Consider the following 12213-nt stretch of genomic DNA (forward strand, 5'->3'; position numbering starts at 1 on the left):
CACACTTACGTCGGTACGGGGCCGTCGCAATGCGTCGGCCCGACATACCGACGCACGTTGTGAAAATTGTGCACAACGTGGGCAGCAGCTGTAGTTTTTCAACGCATCCGCTGCCCAATCTATGTCCTGGGGAGGAGGGGGCGGAGTTACGGCCACGCATGCGCGGTCAGAAATGTCGGATGCGACGTACAAAAAAACGTTTCATTGAACGTTTTTTTGTGCCGACGGTCCGCCAAAACACAACTGATCCAGTGCACGACGGACGCGACGTGTGGCCATCCGTCACGATCCGTCGGCAATACAAGTCTATGGGCAAAAAACGCATCCTGCGGGCACATTTGCAGGATCCGTTTCTTGTCCATAACGACGGATTGCGACGGAATGCCAAACGACGCAAGTGTGAAAGTAGCCTTAGGGCTAGGGTTAGGGTTGGGGCTAAAGTTAGGGCTAGGGTTGGGGCTAAAGTTAGGGCTAGGGTTGGGGCTAAAGTTAGGGTTAGAGCTGGGATTAGGGTTAGGTTTTGGATTAGGGTTGGTATTAGGGTTAGGGTTGGCATTAGGGTTACGCTTGGGATTAGGGTTAGGTTTGGGATTAGGGTTAAGGTTAGGGTTGTGATTAGGGGTGTATTGGGATTAGGGTTAGGTTTAAGGTTAGGGTTGAGATTAAGATTAGGGGTGTGTTGGATTTAGGGTTTTGATTAGGGTTATGGTTAGGGTTGACATTAGGGTTGTTTTGGGGTAAGGGTTGTGATTATGGTTAGGGTTAGTGATTAGGATTATGGATCAGGTTGGGATTAGGGTTAGGGGTGTGTTGGGTATAGGGTTGGAGCTAGAATTGGGGGGTTTCCACTGTTTAGGTACATCAGGGGGTCTCCAAACACGACAGCCAATTTTGCTCTCAAAAAGTCAAATGGTGCTCCCTCCCTTCTGAGCTCTGCCGTGCGCCCAAACAGTGGGTTACCCCCACATATGGGGCATCAGCGTACTCGGGATAAATTGGACAACAACTTGTGGGGTCCAATTTCTCTTGTTACCCTTGTGAAAATAAAAACTTGGGGGCTACAATATCTTTTTTGTGAAAAAAAAAATATTTTTTATTTTCACGACTCTGCATTCTAAACTTCTGTGAAGCACTTGGGCATTCAAAGTTCTCACCACACATCTAGATAAGTTCCTTGGGGGGTCTAGTTTCCAAAATGGGGTCACTTGTGGGGGGTTACTACAGTTTAGGTACATCAGGGGCTCTGCAATCGCAACATAATGCCCACAGACCATTCTATCAAAGTCTGCATTCCAAAAAGGCGCTCTTTCCCTTCCGAGCTCTGCCGTGCGCCCAAACAGTGGTTTACCCCCACATATGGCGCATCAGCGTACTCGGGATAAATTGAACAACAACTATTGCAGTCCAATTTCTCCTGTTACCCTTGTGAAAATAAAAACTTGGGGGCTACAATATCTTTTTTGTGGAAAAAAAAATATTATTTATTTTCACGACTCTGCATTCTAAACTTCTGTGAAGCACTTGGGCATTCAAAGTTCTCACCACACATCTAGATAAGTTCCTTGGGGGGTCTAGTTTCCAAAATGGGGTCACTTGTGGAGGGTTTCTACTGGTTAGGTACATCAGGGGCTCTGCAAACGCAACATAATACCCGCAGACCATTCTATCAAAGTCTGCATTCCAAAACGGCGCTCCTTCCTTCCGAGCTCTGCCGTGCGCCCAAACAGTGGTCCCCACATATGGGTTACCAGCATACTCAGGACAAATTGGACAACAACTTTTGGGGTCCAATTTCTCTTGTTTCCCTCGTGAAAATAAAAACTTGGGGGCTAAAAAAATCTTTTTTGTGGAAAAAAAAAATATTTTTTATTTTCAGGGCTCTGCATTATAAACTTCTGTGAAGCACTTGGGCATTCACGGTTCTCACCACACATCTAGATAAGTTCCATTGGGGGTCTAGTTTCCAAAATGGGGTCACTTGTGGGGGATTTCTACTGTTTAGGCACATCAGGGGCTCTCCAAACGCGACATGGCGTCCGATCTCAATTCCAGCCAATTCTACATTGAAAAAGTAAAACGGCTCTCTTTCTCTTCCAAGCTCTGCGGTGCGCCCAAACAGTGGTTTACCCCCACATATTGGGTATCGACGTACTCAGGAGAAATTGCACAACAACTTTAGTGGTCTAATTTCTCCTGTTACCCTTGTGAAAATAAAAATTTGTGGGCAAAAATATCATTTTTGTAGAAAAAATGCAAATTTTTTTTTTTCACGGCTCTACGTTATAAACTTCTGTGAAGCACATGGGGGTTCAAAGTGCTCGCCACACATCTAGATAAGTTCCTTAAGGGGTCTAGTTTCCAAAATGGTGTCACTTGTGGGGGGTTACTACTGTTTAGGCACATCAGGGGCTCTCCAAACGCGACATGGCGTCCAATCTCAATTCCAGCCAATTCTACATTGAAAAAGTAAAACGGCACTCCTTCTCTTCCAAGCTCTGCGGTGCGCCCTAACAGTGGTTTATCCCCACATATTGGGTATCAGCGTACTCAGGAGAAATTGCACATCAACTTTTGTGGTCTAATTTCTCCTGTTACCCTTGTGAAAATAAGAATTTGTGGGCGAAAAGATCATTTTTGTGTAAACAAAAGCGATTTTTTATTTTGACGGCTCTACGTTATAAACTTCTGTGAAGCACTTGGGGGTTCAAAGTGCTCACCACACATCTAGATAAGTTCCTTAAGGGGTCTAGTTTCCAAAATGGTGTCACTTGTGGGGAGTTTCCACTGTTTAGGCACATCAGGGGCTCTCTAAACGTGACATGGCGTCCGATCTCAATTCCAGCCAATTCTGCATTGAAAAAGTCAAACGGCGCTCCTTCACTTCTAAGTTCTGCGGTGCGCCCAAAAAGTGGTTTACCCCCACATATGGGGTATTGGCGTATTCAGGAGAAATTGCATAACAAAATTTATGGTTACATTTCTGTTTTTACACTTGTGAAAATAAAAAAAATGGTTCTGAATTAAGATGTTTGCAAAAAAAAGTTAAATGTTCATTTTTTCCTTCCACATTGTTTCAGTTCCTGTGAAGCACGTAAAGGGTTAATAAACTTCTTGAATGTGGTTTTGAGAACCTTGAGGGGTGTAGTTTTTAGAATGGTGTCACGCTGCATTATTTTCTATCATATAGACCCCTCAAAATGACTGCAAATGTGATGTGGTCCCTAAAAAAAATGGTGTTGTAAAAATGAGAAATTGCTGGTCAACTTTTAACCCTTATAACTCCCTAACAAAAAAAAAATTTGTTTCCAAAATTGTGCTGATGTAAAGTAGACATGAGGGAAATGTTATTTATTAACTATTTTTCGTGACATATCTCTCTGATTTAAGGGCATAAAAATACAAAGTTTGAAAATTGCAAAATTTTAAAAATTTTCGCCATATTTCCGTTTTTTTCATAAATAATCGCAAGTAATATCGAAGAAATGTTACCACTAACATGAAGTACAATATGTCACGAAAAAACATTCTCAGAATTAGCGGGATCCGTTGAAGCGTTCCAGAGTTATAACCTCATAAAGTGACAGTGGTCAGAATTGCAAAAATTGGCCTGGTCATTAAGTACCAAATTGGCTCTGTCACTAAGGGGTTAAGCAGGTGTTTGGTGGTGGCTTTGTTAAGGAGTCCTTTTTGAGGGTCAGGTAGGTGGAGTCGACGTGGAGCGTAGCCGCCATATTGCTACTCAGGGCGCCAACCTCTGCTGTAAGGAGGGGATACATATAGGGTGACGCACAATCTATCTTCCTTAGATTCTTCCTTATGTGTTATTTATTTATTGCGCTATTTCTGTGTTTTATATCCCAGTGGATAATTTCTCTGGGATTATCAGTAGCACACCCTATATAACTCCTTTCTCATAAGAAGATTTTTTTGGTATATTTGGTATTTTTATAAATATTAATAAGTTATTTTTTAAGGGGTTCTTTTCTCCATTTTGGTTTTCCAGTTTCATCTAATTCAAGGTTTCAAGAAGATCATACAGATGATCATTATTTATTCAGTCCTTTAACTTTATGCTGTTCAGAGACATCTCCCCTTTCTTTCAAGGTGGTATTTTTCTCTTAGTTATTTCTTCCATCAGGTGAATCCCCAAGGGATGGCTCTTTCTTGTCACTTTCCTTCACCAAGACAGAGAAGTGTTGCATCTGGCACCCTCCTTTCACCATAAAATGTTCTCTACCTTCCACCTTAATGAGGACATTTCTCTCCTTCCTTATCCGCTCTCCTCTCATCTTCCTGAGAAGTTATTAAACAATCTGATGTGTCCAGAGCTGTGCAGCTCTACCTGTTTCTCGCAGGTCTGTTGAGATGCTTGGATGCCCTGTTTGTCATTCTGGCAGGCCCTTGAAGAGAACAGACTAAATCGGGGTGCTCCCAGACTGGGTATGTCTCACTCACCCAAGTAGTAAGAGCCTCCTTGATTGTACACCTCCAGGCATCTGCAGTCTTAAGGTACCGTCACACTGGACGATATCGCTAGCGATCCGTGACGTTGCAGCGTCCTGGCTAGCGATATCGTCCAGTGTGACAGGCAGCAGCGATCAGGCCCCTGCTGTGATATCGCTGGTTGGGGCAGAAAGGCCAGGACTTTATTTCGTCGCTGGCTCTCCCGCTGACATCGCTGAATCGGTGTGTGTGACGCCGATTCAGCGATGTCTTCGCTGGTAACCAGGGTAAACATCGGGTTACTAAGCGCGGGGCCGCGCTTAGTAACCCGATGTTTACCCTGGTTACCATCGTTAAAGTAAAAAAAACAACCACTACATACTTACCTTCTGCTGTCTGTCCCCGGCGCTGTGCTTCTCTGCTCTGGCTGTGAGCGCCGGCCAGCCGGAAAGCACCGCTCTGCTTTCCGGCCGCTGTGCTTACACAGGGCAGAGAAGCACAGCGCCGGAGGACAGACAGCTGAAGGTAAGTATGTAGTGGTTGTTTTTTTTACTTTAACGATGGTAACCAGGGTAAACATCGGGTTACTAAGCGCGGCCCTGCGCTTAGTAACCCGATGTTTACCCTGGTTACCGGCATCGTTGGTCGCTGGAGAGCTGTCTGTGTGACCGCTCTCCAGCGACCAAACAGCAACGCTGCAGCGATCCGGATCGTTGTCGGTATCGCTGCAGCATCGCTTAGTGTGACGGTACCTTAAAGCTGCTACTTAGGGTACCGTCACACAGTGGCATTTTGATCGCTACGACAGCACGATCCGTGACGCTCCAGCATCGTAACAATATCGCTCCAGCGTCGTAGACTGCTTTCACACTTTGCAATGTACGACGCTGGAGCGATAATTTCATGACGTATGTGCGATGTAGAAGCCGTTGGTTACTATGCGCACATCGTATACAATATCGTGCACATCTTTGTTACACCATGCGATCATGCCGCCACAGCGGGACACTAGACGACGAAAGAAAGTTTCAAACGATCTGCTACGACGTACGATTCTCAGCGGGGTCCCTGATCGCAGGAGCGTGTCAGACACAGCGAGATCGCTGGAACGTCACGGATATATCGCTGGAACGTCACAAATCGTGCCGTCGTAGCGATCAAAATGCCACTGTGTGACGGTACCCTTAGTTTTCAGTCCACATCTTTGCAAAGCTCTTGTCTTTGTGTCGGTATACACAAGTCATGGCAGAAGGGTTCTGCAATCATTAGTCACTTCGGTGGTAGCCTGAGGCATTGCTATACTCCTCCTTCTCTAGTATAATTAGTTTTCCCACACCAGCGACTGATTTGGGTTGTACTATGGTTTCCTGTGTCCCGCAATGAAGCATACAAGAAAAGAGGATTTTTGGTACTCCCAGTAATCTGTATACGTAGGAATGTACTTTATGGACATCCAACTGCATGTGGGGTTGGGGCCATCATACTGTATGGTTGGAAATGTGATGTGGAGGAATGATACTGTGTGTGATGCAATATAGTGTGGTTAAGTCATGCTGAGTGGGGGGGGGTGTACTGTGGGAACATAATACTTTGTGCAAGTGCTTTGTGCAAGAAAATGTACTATGGGGATATTATACTTTATGTGGGGGAATGTACTGTGGGTAGCATTATACTGTGTGTTGGGGGAATTTATGGTGGGGGCATTATGCTGTGAGTGGTGGAATGTACAATTGGGTGGCATTATACTTTGTGAGAGGTATATTTTACTGTGGGGAAATCATAGTGTATGTGGGTTATCTACTGTGGGGAATATTATACCGTGTGTGGTTGGTCATGAAAGCGGTACCAAACTGTTTGGAAAGACTAATGGATCTCACTAAAAGCAATATTTTGCATAAAATAGAAATTGTGGCAGTACACTAAGATAGCCACACTGCGTGTCCCTCTTTCCTGTTTTCAATGTTGGAAGGTATTGTACAACAGTGATACATGACATTGGATGTTATACATTTTATTCTTTGCTTCCTCCATTGCTAGAAAATATTAATTGAAGTAGAGATGCTATCCAGCAGCACATAAAAACCTGCCAACAGAAATAATCACAAGTCCTAGAATTTGTTCTATATCAAATATGTTTGTTTCTCAAGGCTGGATCTCGTTCCTGGCAAAAGCAATGAAATCTCCTTATGTCATTCAGACATCGCACGCTGCCAGGGCACTGGCTAATTTGGACCGGGATACAGTTACTGAAAAATACCTTGATGGAGTTTATGTGCTTCACCCACAACACAGAACAAGGTAAGAAGGTGTATGATGGTGTGATATACAGAGGGGCAGGTAAGATGTGGTGACATTAGATATAACAAAATATATATATCTTGGTACCGTGTTAGCCAGTGTGTAGAAAAATATTTAGAATTGAGTCCTCAGTGGTTGATACCTTTTAATGGCTAACTGAAAAGATGGTAACAAATTGTAAGTTTTCAACGTTACTCAGGTCCATTCATCAGGCATAGACTAATACAAATTCTGAAGAATCACATATTTATGCACATTTCAGCCCAGAAAAAATGCCATAGATAAGACAGGTGACGTGAAGCAGAACTGCCATTATGTGAGCGTGATAAACAGTTGTGTCCATAAATATTGGAACAGTTCATAGATAAGGAGTGTGAATGTTTTATTTTCCTCTGATTGGGTTCTGGTTCTGTGTTATGATGCCCCCACACGGTCTGAGGAGCAAATTCCTTAATTGATGTAAAAAGACATAAATCCATGCGACATATTCATTCCTCTACTGAGCGGCACTGTACAGTACATGCCTTATTTATGCTCATCACCATTTCTATGGTTTATGTCAATGCCTCAACGTGGATATTTATTGTCGTCAAACTGTTATATTTAGGCATTTATATACAGTACAGACCAAAAGTTTGGACACACCTCATTTAAAGATTTTTCTGTATTTTCATGACTATGAAAATTGTACATTCACACTGAAGGCATCAAAACTATGAATTAACACATGTGGAATTATATACTTAACAAAAAAGTGTGAAATAACTAAAATTATGTCTTATATTCTAGGTTCTTCAAAGTAGCCATCTTTTGCTTTGATGACTGCTTTGCATACTCTTGGCATTCTCTTGATGAGCTTCAAGAGGTAGTCACCGGGAATGGTTTTCACTTCACAGGCATGCCCTGCCAGGTTTAATAAGTGGGATTTCTTGCCTAATAAATGGTGTTGGGACCATCAGTTATGTTCTGCAGAAGTCTGGTGGATACACAGCTGATAGTCCTACTGAATAGACTGTTAGAATTTGTATTATGGCAAGAAAAAAACAACTAAGTAAAGAAAAACGAGTGGCCATCATTACTTTAAGAAATGAAGGTCAGTCAGTCCGAAAAATTGGGAATACTTTGAAAGTGTCCCCAAGTGCAGTGGCAAAAACCATCAAGCGCTATAAAGAAACTGGCTCACATGAGGACCGCCCCAGGAAAGGAAGACCAAGAATCACCTCTGCTTCTGAGGATACGTTTATCCGAATCACCAGCCTCAGAAATCGCAGGTTAACAGCAGCTCAGATTAGAGAACAGCTCAATGCCACACAGTTCTAGCAGCAGACACATCTCTACAACAACTGTTAAGAGGAGACTTTGTGCAGCAGGCCTTCATGGTAAAATAGGTGCTAGGAAACCACTGCTAAGGACAGGCAACAAGCAGAAGAGACTTGTTTGGGCTAAAGAACACAAGGAATGGACATTAGACCAGTGGATGTCTGTACTTTGGTCTGATGAGTCCAAATTTGAGATCTTTGGTTCCAACCACCGTGTCTTTGTGTGATGCAGAAAAGGTGAACGGTTGGACTCTACATGCCTGGTTCCCACCGTGAAGCATGGAGGAGGAGGTGTGATGGTGTGGGGGTGCTTTGCTGGTGACACTGTTTGGGATTTATTCAAAATTGAAGGCATACTGAACCAGCAAGGCTACTACAGCATCTTGCAGCGGCATGCTATTCCATCTGGTTTGCGTTTAGTTGGACCATCATTTATTTTTCAACAGGACAATGACCCACACATACCTCCAGGCTTTGTAAGGGCTATTTATCCAAGAAGGAGAGTGATGGGGTGCTACGCCAGATGACCTGGCCTCCACAGTCACCAGACCTGAACCCAATCGAGATGGTTAGGGTGAGCTGGACCGCAGAGTGAAGGCCAAAGGGCCAACAAGTGCTAAGCATCTCTGGAAACGCCTTCAAGATTGTTGGAAGACCATTCCCGGTGACTACCTCTTGAAGCTCTTCAAGAGAATGCAAAGCAAAAGGTGGCTACTTTGAAAAACCTAGAATATAAGACATAATTTCAGTTGTTTCACACTTTTTTGTTAAGTATATATTTCCACATGTGTTAATTCATAGTTTTGATGCCTTCAGTGTGAATGTACAATTTTCATAGTCATGAATATACAGAAAAATCTTTACATGAGAAGGTGTGTCCAAACTTTTGGTCTGTACTGTATTTAGGCATTTGATTATGTGGGGCAACTCATTTTTAAATTTTTTAAATATTTTTTTGACATGAGTCATATGTTTCCTCATGATTGATATATAGTCCTATATAACGCAGAATCTAACAAAAAAAGATGATCATAAGGCAAGGGTTTATATATCATACAAATATAATTTTATTGAAAAAAGACATAATTTAAAACAATACTGCCAAAATTGGGAGAATAGGAAACAGATAGAAAACTAGCTCTTCACAATCACCCATTAAGACACACTGGTCCAGGTGAAGACAGCTGCTATACATACATATAAAGGAGTGGGGCTGCCGATAATATATTCACATCAGAGGGAGCAGGCTGACAATAATGTCCCATTATCGTATTGAGGAAGGAGTCCGATACGCGCGTCGGGCGGACACGCAGGTCTAGGTGGCAGCAGCACCTCCCAGTGAGGTTACCCTAAGGTAATTTTACCTGATTGTTAGTGCAGCGCCCCAGAGTCCTGGTCGTTGCAGTAATGTCGTTCTTCCACCAGGGGGAGCAATGTTACGTCTGATGGCTCCAAAGGAGTTCACCCTGCCAGGTATCACAGCCACACACACACACTTCACACGCCGGCCACCAGCGGGAGCAAAAGGTTCTATCTATTAGGCCACTCCTCACACTTGGGTAAAACTGGGGGGTTGGTTAGGAAGTCAGACAGTTGGAGCCAGGAGGAGGAGAGGAGCAGACTGGGCTCGGCCCAGGAAAAGGAAAGAAGGACACGGAGCTGTGCCTGCAACCCATGCGGCAGCCTCCTAAGAAAGGACAAGAAAGGAAGTGTGCCGTAGTGAGTGAGCACAGAAGTCATAGCAACAGGCGTAAAACATCAGTGGGAGACCAGCTAGAAGCAGGCTGCCTCCCTCTGAGCGCAGATCCGGTGGCCAGAACACCGAGGGAGTAATAGACTCTACGCTTTACTTCAGAGACCGGCAGGGCAGTCGATTCCAAGTTGGCTGTCCGACCTAAACATCTAAGCAGACAAGGTGGAAACGCGGAGGAGGGGCGACGCTAGGGTCCCTATAAAATAGCCTCAGGCCACCACCGTCATTCGGGTTATGTCCTATCCATCTGGGGGACAGAGAGAGAGAAGTAACAAGAGTGATGACCCTATGGTAGCTAATGCAAGTAGGGGCCTATTACGTTACTGTGCGCAAGGGGAAGGCTACTGATTTCCACCTGGATAAGGGGACTCTGGAATTGCCATCAGACCGGCCAGACTCTGCCTACCCTGTCTTCCGGCACCCTGGACTGTGGATGCTGAAGCCTTCAGTAAAGGTAAAGAGACTGCACCCATTGTGTCCTCATTATTCACCGCGCCTTGCCCCATCCACCATCACCATCTACACTTCTGGGAAGCCCTGGGGATATGCTTCACCTTTGGGAAGGTATACCATTTATATGCCATTCCATCACCCCAGCGGACCCCTAAGCAGCGTCGGTCACCCTGACCGAATACCACAGGTGGCGTCACGAACACTACCGTTATCTACGAACTCTGCCTTTTATTTGGGCGCCCCTCATAGGGCCATGGTCCGGGTCGGGCTACCGTGACATCCTCGCTGAGGGAACTGAAGGACCCGGTACCGAGTACCCCATTGCCCTTATGTGGGGCGATTCATTTGCATTAGGCATGGTTCTTATAGGGGTATGCGGATTATTGGTGGCTGGGTGGTGCAATGGGTAGATGGAGGCATACAATAATGGGACATTATTTTCAGCCTGCTCCCTGTGATGTGAATATATTATCGGCAGCCCCACTTCTTTATATGTAAGTATAGCAGCTATCTTCACTTGGACAAGTGTGTCTTAATGGGTGATTGTGAAGAGCTAGTTTTCTATCTGTTTCCTATTCTCCCAATTTTGGCAGTATGGTTTTAAATTATGTATTTTTTCAATAAAATTACATTTGTATGATATATAAACACTTGCCTTATGATCATCTTTTTTTTAGATTCTATGTAGTAATTGATGATGGGCTTTAGTAATCCAGGTAGATACATGGTTATGCAATTGTTGAATAGTATACCATGTTTCTCTGTCACACTTGTTGGTATCCTAAATAATGGAGGTGTAAAAATGTACATATGTGACTGCATTCATTTTCATTGGACTTTCTGTATTACTGTATGCCTTTACAGTAGTGCATATACTCCATTCTGTTCCTGTTTAGTCTGTGTGTCACTTATTTATTAATTTATCTGTTTGGGTTTTTGCAACTTGTACAGTTGTCCTCAAAAGGTTACATACCTCGCCAGAATTTTTGCTTTCTTGGCCTTTTTTTCAGAAAATATGAATCACAACACTAAAACGTTTTCTCCACTCATGGTTAGTGGTTGGGTGAAGCCATTTATTGTCAAACTACTGTGTTTTCTCTTTTTAAATCATAATGAGATAGACCCGCCCACCATTCCTAGGAGTAAGAAGCACTGAACATGAGCTCCTGAATTTCCATCACTTTATACCTTGTAATGAGTCAACTGTAAGACAAAACCTGGAAAAACTCAACTCCGTGGAACATAAAAGTGATCTGGACCGAACTGGACTTTACATTTTATGAAAAAAGGAAGAATTGGAGGATTTAAAGGACAAAACAAGAATCTCCTGGAGGACACAGACTGGAAACAGCCGACATCATACATCTGACATCCTGATACCTGGACCTATAGAAGGTAGGAGAATTCTTTAACTACAACGCAACCTATAGACTTGCTACAAATTAATCTTCTTAGAAACAAGGATTATAATTAACATATAACTACAAAATGGAAAACACAAATTTAGAACATGTAAATGAACAAAGCCCGGAGCCAGAGACACAGGAATGCTGGGGGCCAGATCTGGAGATAACACAGGGGGGCAATAAATCCAAGATGGACTACGTTAGAGAGAATCCAGAGACTCTTTATGCAGATTTCACAAAGAAAGAACCAAAAAGAAAAACCAATGTATTATTCTATACAGACCACCCCTCAGCTTGGCGCACTGCGCTGTGCAAACGATACAAACATGTATCTAAAACCAACGATAAAGGTGTCCAGCAGATTAAAATTACCAGCCAAGCAGATGATGACACCAATGCGCTCACCATACTCCTATACAAAACTGGCACAGTCATGGCGCAGGGGACGGAGGAGATTCTGCCGCAATTTGAAAATTGTTTCTCCGATATCAAAGAGCAGGCACAAACCTATAAAGGACTACAAGCCCCAGCAGCTACCTCT

At 43.6% G+C, this 12213-nt stretch overlaps 1 protein-coding gene across 8 annotated transcripts in view; it reads left to right on the forward strand.

The window, feature by feature from the left end:
- SERAC1 (serine active site containing 1) overlaps positions 1–12213 on the forward strand; it is a 2030253-nt gene that overhangs the window by 904929 nt on the left and 1113111 nt on the right. For all 8 annotated transcript variants that reach the window (XM_069769365.1, XM_069769370.1, XM_069769372.1 and 5 more), the window contains one exon: positions 6591–6741. In XM_069769365.1, coding sequence (XP_069625466.1) covers positions 6591–6741 — 151 coding nt within the window. The remainder of the gene's footprint in view (positions 1–6590; positions 6742–12213) is intronic.

The sequence above is a fragment of the Ranitomeya imitator genome, chromosome 5, assembly GCF_032444005.1.
Source record: "Ranitomeya imitator isolate aRanImi1 chromosome 5, aRanImi1.pri, whole genome shotgun sequence".
NCBI lineage: Eukaryota > Metazoa > Chordata > Amphibia > Anura > Dendrobatidae > Ranitomeya > Ranitomeya imitator.